General features: G+C 43.3%; 1 protein-coding gene across 1 annotated transcript; it reads left to right on the forward strand.

Annotated features, from left to right (window-relative positions):
* Positions 1–2,872: 2,872 nt before the first annotated feature.
* Positions 2,873–6,547, forward strand: pgap4 (post-GPI attachment to proteins GalNAc transferase 4). The gene is made up of 3 exons (XM_039815757.1): positions 2,873–3,441; positions 3,835–4,600; positions 6,235–6,547. Exons 1-2 carry the CDS (start codon positions 2,960–2,962, stop codon positions 4,556–4,558), a joined length of 1,206 nt encoding a protein of 401 aa, XP_039671691.1. The 5' UTR covers positions 2,873–2,959; the 3' UTR covers positions 4,559–4,600; positions 6,235–6,547.
* Positions 6,548–10,807: the final 4,260 nt, after the last annotated feature.

Here is a 10,807-nt window from a genome sequence, read left to right on the forward strand (position 1 = left end):
TGTGTGTGTGGTTGGATCCTTTACACTTTCTACAATGTTTTAATACTTTAACTACATGTTCCTGATGATACTTACACACTTTGACTGAAGGAACATTTTCGATCCAGGGATGTTACTTGTAACAGAGTATTTTTACAGTCTAGCATTAGTACTTTTACTGCACTCTCAGAACAAGCAAGATTAATATCAAAGTAGCGGAAAATGGCAAAAAGTGACCAAAAAATGTCCATAAAAGCAACTAAAAAGTCGACAACAGCGACAACAATGTTAGCCCAACCAGATCCATGGAAACAGTGTCAGCCTCTCTCTCTGTATCCATGGAAACAGTGTCAGCCTCTCTCTCTGTATCCATGGAAACAGCCTTGGCCTCTCTCTGTAAACTCCTCTGCTGCTTCTCCAAACTTCAACAAAAAGAGCGGCAAAAATGTTGAAAGAAAGCATAAAAGAAAGCAACTAAAGTGCATGAAAAAGTGGAGAAAAAGTCAGAAAAGGGACAAAAACGCCTAACCCTCCTGGTGTCCTCGGGGTCAAATCTGACCCGTTTTCAAAAAGTTTGTATATCAGAAATTTGGGAGGGTTTTTTAAAACATATTGTCAAAAGAAATAATACTAATAATGTGGATGGTTCCCGACAACGCTCTTCACAAGTAAAATAAATTATCAGTTCACTAATTTCATTGAATGTGGGTTTTAATTAAATTTTATAGCATTTGAAGAAAATAATTGATAAAATAACTAATAAATGTTGAAATGTGACAAAAGTGTCAAGAAAAAGTCAAAAAAAGTTTAAATTTTGACCCAGAAAAACATAAAGTTGCATGGTTGACGGGAAGACAACCCCAGGGTTAAAAACAACAAAAAAAAATTATTTTTATTTCAGATGACGATGAAAGGCCAAAAGGGCCACTATGAGAAGTTGTTGCCAAGGTAACAGCTGATGGGGACATCTGGACATGTGTCAGAGTGATGCAACCTGAGCTGTACATTCCTCCATCAGGTAACATGCTGTTATCTGATCTCCAGCAGCAGAGCATGACTCAGCACTAAATACCTCCTCCTCATAAATGGCCAGTCATGGATCACTCCATTCACTTATTAAATCACACATCTTTAATCTGTTCTAAATGTACCTTAACACACTTCTTTCAACTTGAAATGCTCGTACCAACATGGGGATGAAACATATACTACCTGCAGTACTGTAGTACACATTATACTAGAACCCTAGTACACATTATACTGGAAATACACATTATACTAGTACTGTAGTAGGCCCTACACATTATACTGTAAATACACATTATACTGGAACTGTCTGTGTGTGTGTGTGTGTGTGTGTGTGTGTGTGTGTGTGTGTGTGAGAGAGTGTGTTTCTGTGTGTGTGTTTGTGAGAAACAGTGTGTTTCTGTGTGTGTGTGTGTGTGTGTGTGTGTGTGTGTGTGTGTGTGTGAGAGTGTGTTTCTGTGTGTGTTTGTGAGAAACAGTGTGTTTCTGTGTGTGTGTGTGTGTGTGTGTGTGTGTGTGTGTTTGAGAGTGAGTGTGTGTTTCTGTGTGTGTGTGTGTGTGTGTGTGTGTGTGTGTGTGTGTGTGTGTGAGAGAGTGTGTTTCTGTGTGTGTGTTTGTGTCTGTCTGTGTGTAAGAGTGTGTGTGTGTGTGTGTGTGTGTGTGTGTGTGTGTGTCTGATCAGATAACACATGTTTGTGAAGGGAGGATCTCTGCTGCTCCCCCCTTTAACCATGGAGGCGTGTCCCGTGCTGCTGATTATGGTGCCTTCAGGTGCAGCCTCTCTCTCCGGAAACCACACATCCATGGAAACAGCGAGCTCTCAGTCAGAAGTCGAAAAAGAGACAAAAACGTCAGAAAACAGTTGAAATAGGCAAACAAAAATGTCTAAGAAAGCGTTAAACACGACAAAAACGTCAAAAAAGTAACACAAAACGTGGAAAAAGCGTCTTAAATATTGAAATAAAATGGGAGAGAAAAAAGTTTTCCTCTGGGGGGGGTGGGGGGGGGGGCCCATTACGGTGTGTGAGCTGCGGCTCTATTACCGTAAACGATGACATGGCAGCGGGCATCAAACAGCAGCAGCGGCTCCACAGCTCCAGGTGAGTCTGTTCTCTGCTTATTATTCCTCTGTATAACGGCCCGCCAGCCGTCGGTTAGCCTGTCGGTTAGTCTGTCGGTGAGCTCGCTGCTTGGATCGAGTTGATTCGGTTTGACGGCGGTCTTAGATTCGGGTTCAACAGCGGGGTCGTTGTACCCGGAAGCGACGTGAGAAAAACTGGCACGTTCGAGGCGAACAGCCGACCGTGTCTAGGTGTTTGATCTGGTCTGGTCTGATCTGAGTTAGAGGAACACCAAACACTGTGTGGGCCACATAAAACATGGTTTACACAAGGTTACAGTGTGTGTGTGTGTGTGTGTGTGTGTGTGTGTGTGTGTGTGTGTGTGTGTGTGTGTGTGTGTGTGCGTGTGTGTGTGTGTGTGTGTGTGTGTGTGTGTGTGTGTGATGTGTGTATGTAAGTGTGTATGTTGTGTGTGTGTTGTGAGTGAATGTTGATGAAGCAGACAGTGTTATCAGGAACAATAAGGGAATTGATAATGACTGACCGTGCCCAGGAACCGCTCATGTGATCAGCCGGCGGACGCCTAATTTCTCGGGGTATCGTACGAAATGGTGCGCATGGATTTTGCGTAGGAAGATAGGGCCGTGCTCTATCGACGGCATATGATATTGATGTGCATCCCGTCGCCGTGGTTTCCATGTTTTTGTACAATAACTGAAAAATAATGTCCTCTTGTCTCCTTCTACAGACGACCGAACTGAAAGCCTCGGCGCTCTGGTTACCACGCAGGACTCATTCTACCCCCAGCTCCCAGCTTTCACTGCTGCAGGTTCTCTGAAGCAAACTGCATGCTGGGAACATCACGGTGAAGGTTGTTGTCGGCTGCGTCACCGATGCCTCGATGCCGAGCGTTCCTCGGTCAGTACCTGCGATGGTCCAACGCCGTGACCCAGGCGGCGGCGCTGTGCGTGGTCACCTTCTGCCTGGTGCTCCCCCTGTGCTGCCACCGGATGCTCTACTCCTACTTCTTCGTCCGCTCCCTCTACCTGGACTCCATGAGCGACCAGGCGCTGCAGGAGAGCCTGGACCGCGGCCGCGCCGCGCTGCTCTTCTGGCAGGGCGCCTCCGCAGCTCCTCCTCCCTCCACAGCTTCCAGATTCGGCGACGTCGCCCAGCGCCCCGAGCTGCTGGTTACCGTGGTGACGGCCAGGCGGAGTGAGGGGCGGGACTTCCACTACCTGCTCCAGGTGACTCGGCAGCTGAGCGGCCTGCTGGGGGGCTGCGGGGCGCGGCCGTGCGCCGAGGTCTTGGTCTGCGACGTGGAAAGCGGGCACCTGGAGAACCAGGACGCCAAACTGCTGGAGGCCCACTTCAGGTCTGGGTCCCTCTTGGTCTATTGTTCTTCAGATATTCTGAGTAGGGCTGCACCATATGAGGAAAATATCTAATTGCGATTATTTTGACTGATATTGTGATTGCGATATGATTCACGATATTGGAGGGAATGATCGTTTTTGCATCATTATTCTCATTTTCATTGAGAAATATAAAAAAAAAGAAAAGAAAAATGATTACAGTACCACAGTACTGTATTTTAGAACGGTTTGACACATATTTTGTCTATAAGAAATATTGCGATAATGATATTGAGTCGATATATCTTGCACCCCTAGCTCTAACTGAAATCTTTTGTAGCCTAAATAAAGAATGACCTTTTTAAATCTTTCTTTCCGTTTTTTAAACCGTCTGTATGAACTGTATGATACAGGGTGATCCGGCGTTCCCCGGCGGAGCAGCAGAGGGACGGCCGGGAGCGAGCCAACACCTTCGAGAGGGAGAAGAGGGATTACGTCTTCTGTCTCCGCAAAGGCTGGGAGCTGGTGCAGCCCAGACACGTGATCGTCCTGGAGGACGACGCGCTGCCGAAGCCAGACTTCTTCTCCGTGGTGAAGGAGCTGCTGTCTCGCCGCTTCGCCCTGGAGACGCTCTACGTCAAGCTGTACCACCCGGAGCGGCTGCAGCGCTACTGGAACCCCGAGCCCTACCGCATCCTGGAGTGGGTGGGCCTGGGCCTGGTCGGGGCCACGGCCCTCCTGCTCGCCGCGCCGCTCTGGAACGCCTGCTCCTTCTCCTTCTCGCCGTCGGCCGGCCACCTCCTCTTCTTCACGCTCTACGTCATGGCGGCCGCCGAGCTGCTGGGGCGCCACTACCTCCTGGAGGCGCGCAGGCTCTCCCCGCAGCTCTACGCCGTCTCCCCGGCGACGGAGTGCTGCACGCCGGCCATGCTGTTCCCCGGCAACGCCTCGCTGCGGGTGGCCGAGTATCTGGACGGCTCGTTCTGCGCCAAGGGCAACGCCAAGGACATGGTTCTGTACCGGATGGCGAGGACGATCCCCGGGGAGAGGGCGCACAGCGTGGAACCCAACCTCATCACGCACATCGGGGCCTTTTCCTCGGTGAGGGCCAATCCAGCCAGGCCCAAACTCCTCTGAGAGGGGGGGGGGGGACGCAGAGCAACAAGGCTGCATTAAAGGGTAACTGTCGACTAAGATTTAATTTAACAGCTCAGGAGTCTTGTCTCTGTCTACATTTCAGAGAGAAATGGACTTTTTACTCCACTACATTCATCTGTTACAGCTTTAGTTAGTAGTTACTTTAGTTACTAGTTACTTTAGTTACTCCGCTACATTCATCTGTTCCAGCTTTAGTTACTAGTTACTTTAGTTACTCCGCTACATTCATCTGTTTCATCTTTAGTTATTAGTTACTTTAGTTACTCCGCTACATTCATCTGTTCCAGCTTTAGTTACTAGTTACTTTAGTTACTAGTTACTTTAGTTACTCCGCTACATTCATCTGTTCCAGCTTTAGTTACTAGTTACTTTAGTTACTCCGCTACATTCATCTGTTTCATCTTTAGTTATTAGTTACTTTAGTTACTCCGCTACATTCATCTGTTCCAGCTTTAGTTACTAGTTACTTTAGTTACTCCACTACATTCATCTGTTACAGCTTTAGTTACTAGTTACTTTAGTTACTCCGCTACATTCATCTGTTTCATCTTTAGTTATTAGTTACTTTAGTTACTCCACTACATTCATCTGTTACAGCTTTAGTTACTAGTTACTTTAGTTACTCCGCTACATTCATCTGTTACAGCTTTAGTTACTAGTTACTTTAGTTACTCCACTACATTCACCTGTTCCAGCTTTAGTTACTAGTTACTTTAGTTACTCCACTACATTCATCTGTTACAGCTTTAGTTACTAGTTACTTTAGTTACTCCGCTACATTCATCTGTTTCATCTTTAGTTATTAGTTACTTTAGTTACTCCGCTACATTCATCTGTTCCAGCTTTAGTTACTAGTTACTTTAGTTACTCCGCTACATTCATCTGTTCCAGCTTTAGTTACTAGTTACTTTAGTTACTCCGCTACATTCATCTGTTTCATCTTTAGTTATTAGTTACTTTAGTTACTCGCGCACATTCATCTGTTCCAGCTTTAGTTACTAGTTACTTTAGTTACTTCCACATTCATCTGTTACAGCTTTAGTTACTAGTTACTTTAGTTACTCCGCTACATTCATCTGTTCCAGCTTTAGTTACTAGTTACTTTAGTTACTCCGCTACATTCATCTGTTCCAGCTTTAGTTACTAGTTACTTAAGTTACGCTCACATTCATCTGTTCCAGCTTTAGTTATTAGTTACTTTAGTTACTCCGCTACATTCATCTGTTACAGCTTTAGTTACTAGTTACTTTAGTTACTCCGCTACATTCATCTGTTACAGCTTTAGTTATTAGTTACTTTAGTTACTCCGCTACATTCATCTGTTCCAGCTTTAGTTACTAGTTACTTTAGTTACTCCGCTACATTCATCTGTTCCAGCTTTAGTTACTAGTTACTTTAGTTACTCCGCTACATTCATCTGTTCCAGCTTTAGTTACTAGTTACTTTAGTTACTCCGCTACATTCATCTGTTCCAGCTTTAGTTACTAGTTACTTTAGTTACTCCGCTACATTCATCTGTTCCAGCTTTAGTTACTAGTTACTTTAGTTACTATTTCCTTCAACCAGCTTCTAGAAAAGGTCGCCTCATAGCCATAATGTTGATTTCCCAGTCTTTGATGATGTTTAACAGTAGCTGTGTTTCTCCTTCTTTTCAGGTCTGCGGCCCTGCAAACTGTCGGCCGGTTGGTTTGTGTCCAGTAACCATAGCAACGCACAGAGCGGACCGTAAGCCGGAGACAGGCGAGAGGCCGTAAACTGTCACAAGCTGCAGTAAAAAAAAAAACGATTGAGACGCAGATTCTGAATGTGCTGTAAACACGTCCACAGAATGCCTCATAAACCTGAAAACTTCCGACATATCATCTTAACCCTCCTGTTGTCTTCCTGTCGGCCGGGCAACTTTTAGTTTTTCTGGGTCAAAATGTAAACTTTTTTTCAACGTTTTGGACGTCTTATTTGACTATTTTGTTGCTTTTCCACTGACGTTTTTGTCACTTATTCCCAACGTTCTTTTCTGCACCTTTTGACGTTTTTGTGTCTCCCCCCCCCCCCACCCCCGCGTTTTTGAAGCTTTTCCTGACATTTCTGTCACTTTTTTCAACGTTCTTTTACAATAAAAAAAACTTTTTGAAAATGGGTCAAATTTGACCCGAGGACAACAGGAGGGTTGATATAAAATGCTAAATTTAGAAAAAGGCCTTATACAGAATATCGAAAAGGATGTACTGTTTACATGATCGTATCAAATGAGTGTGCATGTGGACGTACTCACTATGACGCAGGTTCACTAACGGACCTGATTGAACCTTTTAAGTCACCTCGAGATGCCAAAAAGTCTCACTTTTCGGCCAATCCTTGCGTGGTGTTGGGACGGAACGTTCGACCAATCTTCTCATCAGCAAATCCCATAAAGCCCTCTCTGTGTTTTCAGTCTGATCAGACGTCATCATATCATCAATGCTGGAAAACCACTTCAATCAGTTTGGCTGACTTTCAGGTTTGCTGTTCAGCCGAAGGTTTACATACTTCTCCACTGCCTGGGGTCACCAATCTTCAACAAAGTATATCAGATGTTTCTCACATCCTCTTCCTCCCAAAGCCTTTCAGAACACACCCATGATTTTTGCTCCAAGAATCGGCTGAAAATGGGGAGATAATTAAAGGATGTGTTCACTGTTAGTGTACCCCGACCTTCTAAACACTAGGGTTGGGGGGTACATTTCATCGAAATCTTCCTCTCCCAAATGATCTCAACGTAAGATCAAACAGCTTTCAGAGAACTACAGCCGAAAGGTTCATGTCAGCTTTTGCACAAAGTGTATTAGCTACAGCTGATCAAATCTGCCACCAGTTGTCAGTTTTCTCTGTAAAAACGTCGCTACTGGCTATAAATAAGAAATCTTTTCAAGTAGTATAAAAGAGTACGACGTTAGGAGTCATTTATAATACGACCCACAGGATGAACAGTCGTTCATGCATTATTGTTTGTGTTTTTACTTAAAATGTTAAGAGAAAAGGTTGCTGTAAAGTTCCCCAAAATCTAGAAAAATCTAACGTTAAAACGTTAGCTGGATGTTAGCCTGACGTTAGCCTGACGTTAGCAGAATCTGAAGAAGACTGAAAACATGACTTACTAAAATGTCAGACGGTGATCTAACACTAAAGTAGCATCTCACTGACCGCTCTGCATCACTGAATGTGCCTTTTAATCTTTTTGACGTTAAACGTTATTTAAGTTTTACTCCGTGACAGAATATTACCCATGATTCAGCTCTGGAGGAACTCACTCTAAAGTGGATCAGTTGTAATGTTTGAGTGCGTTATATTTGTACGTATTCATATAATGAATTAAAAATCCGCGAGAACCACAGGAAGTGGCTGCCAAAGTAAAACCAATACGCCTATGAGAGTTCAAAGTCAGGAGCATGAACCGGTTCCTGTCTTCAGCTCTGACCCGCCAAATTAAGAGTTTGATTCTAAAAAACAAATGGCAGCATTATTATAAATATGATATATTGTTTAAAACATCGTCTGCAGCATAAAATGTGACCTCTTCAGTTGATCCGAAGATGTCAAAGTCTGAACATGACGAGTTTAAAGAACAAACCTTTACTTTCGTAGCTACATGTACGAATGCATCACAAGAACAGCTTTACTAAAATATATGAAGACATGAAGCAGACTGATTATTGTTGATGAAACAGATCCTGTGAACTATGATTCAGATTTAAGTTTGGCAGCTCAAAGGATCTGATTTCTGACTTCAGCACTAACTTTCAAACTGCACTTTATTATTAAAAATATACAGTAAAATCATGACAAATAGTTATACTATTTAATAAAAGACAAACATATCGAGGTTTAAATATCAAAACAATCAGTGAATTGCAGTTTTATATTTTGATGAAAATATCAGATAAACTATCGAGTAGCTGAAGAATATAAACAGCTACAATTTACACATTTCAAGCTTTCTGAAGTTACATTTTCTCAGTTTGACTGCGTGTTTAAACTGAGAAAGACATTTTACTTTAAGGTCTGATTTCAGAAGAAGAAACTTTATTTGTCACAGACAATCGTCCAGTAAAATGGAGTGACCTTAAATCTCTTCACGCTGGGTTTCCACAGGCAGCTGAAATAACGGCAGAGCGGAGCGTTTCAATTGGTTCCCTCTGAGGACGGCGGTATGACCGGATGTTCACCGCTCTCCCAAAGTCGACTCAGAGTCAACTTTCGCAGAGCGGTAGCCAATGAGAGAGCAGACTCGCCAACGTGCCTCCAATATATTCTGCCGTGTATACACACATGCTATACGTGCAAATCAAAAGATTGTGATTTTTCCTCTAGCTTATGATACGTCTCTATATGACTACAGGGATGCTAACAGCTAGCTTGGCAAAAGGTTGGTACTCCTGGTGAATTTTTACATTGTGGTAACGTTAACATTGCAGCAACGACAACGGGAGCAGCCCTATGTTCCCACAGCCCTATGTTCCCACAGCCCTAACCCTTACTTATTCATTCATTCATTCATTCATTTACTATAAAGTGCTTCCAAAACATGTTGTGGGAGGATAGGGCTTAAATTAAAGGGAAATGTAAATGCTTAATTTAAAGAAAAATCTTAGAAATGTGGGAACATAGGGCTGTGGGAACATAGATCTGTGGGAACATAGGGCTGTGGGAACATAGATCTGTGGGAACATAGGGCTGTGGGAACATAGATCTGTGGGAACATAGGGCTGTGGGAACATAGGGCTGAGGGAACATAGGGCTGTGGGAACATAGGGCTGTGGGAACATAGGGCTGTGGGAACATAGGGATGTGGGATCATAGGGCTGTGGGAACATAGGGCTGTGGGAACATAGAGCTGTGGGACCATAGGGCTGTGGGACCATAGGGCTGTGGGACCATAGGGCTGTGGGAACATAGGGCTGAGGGAACATAGGGCTGTGGGAACATAGGGATGTGGGATCATAGGGCTGTGGGAACATAGGGCTGACCCCACGACAACTAGCTTGTTGCTAGTAATATAACGTTATTACCAACTAAATGGCAAAGTGTGTGCCAACAGTTGTTAGGCCAGATAGAAACTGATAGAAAACATCAACACAAACAACTCCTTGTCTGCAAAATGTGAACTCCTTGTCGTCGTCATGTTGTGGTGACACACCTCCGTTTCACGTCACAGATACAGCGGAGATGTGCTGGTGGAAACCCAGCGTGATTTTGGGTTTTATTTCTGCCTTAGAAATTTTGTTATTGTATCATGAAATGTTTTTTGTCTTTGATTCACTGCAACACAAAGGTTTGAATGTTTTGTTTGCACGTTAATAGCATTTAAGATTGATTTCGACTATATTGTTTAAATCTGGCATTTTCAAAATACAAGCTGTATAATAATAAGATTTGAAAATGCAAATGAAATGTTTTTACTCCCTCTTCCAGGATCACATTTTGATTTTGAATTGAATTTCAATCTTGGCACGTGATTGTGTGAACACTGAGACTCACTTTTTTCACTGTTTTCTACATTTAAACACAATAAAGCTCTGTGTTTGAAGTCACTTGGTTGTCGGGGAGTTTGTTTTCCAGCAGAAGTGGGAGAAATAATCCAGAGGTAACAAAGCAGTGTAGCGTTTGTGTTTGTGTCACACCAGATCTGTGTAATAACCATATTGTTGTAGCCAATTTAGACGTGTGTGTGTGTGTGTGTGTGTGTGTGTGTGAGTGATGTTTTTAGAGCTCGTCTGCTCGCTTTTATTCTTTCACAGTCACTCTTTTTGTAGGTATGTTATACATGCATTTAATAACACAGCTGAGGTTGAAAAACTGTGTGGCTTCCCAGATCCTAATTCCTCCTTCCCCTTCTCACCTGTGATTCCCTTTCTAACCTCTGATTAGCACACACACACACACACACACAGGTGCACATGTGACGTAGCGAACAAACCAGTGGTGTAGTCTACACCACTTTATGCCATGAAGTGTTACCAAAAAGCCCAGCACCCTGTGGCAGGGGTGTCAAACTCAACTTAACTAAGAGACTGGAAATGAGAATCACTCATAAACACATATAGTCAAATATATTTTACTGTATTATTGCATGTGGGTTTTTCTATTCATTTTTGTAGCTTTTTTATGACTTTTTGTGGCTTTCTCAGACATTTTTATCACTTTTTTTTTAAACATTTCGTAACATAAACGTTTTGGTGCTATTTTGTCACT

This window comes from Perca fluviatilis, chromosome 1 (genome assembly GCF_010015445.1).
Source record: "Perca fluviatilis chromosome 1, GENO_Pfluv_1.0, whole genome shotgun sequence".
Taxonomy (NCBI): domain Eukaryota; kingdom Metazoa; phylum Chordata; class Actinopteri; order Perciformes; family Percidae; genus Perca; species Perca fluviatilis.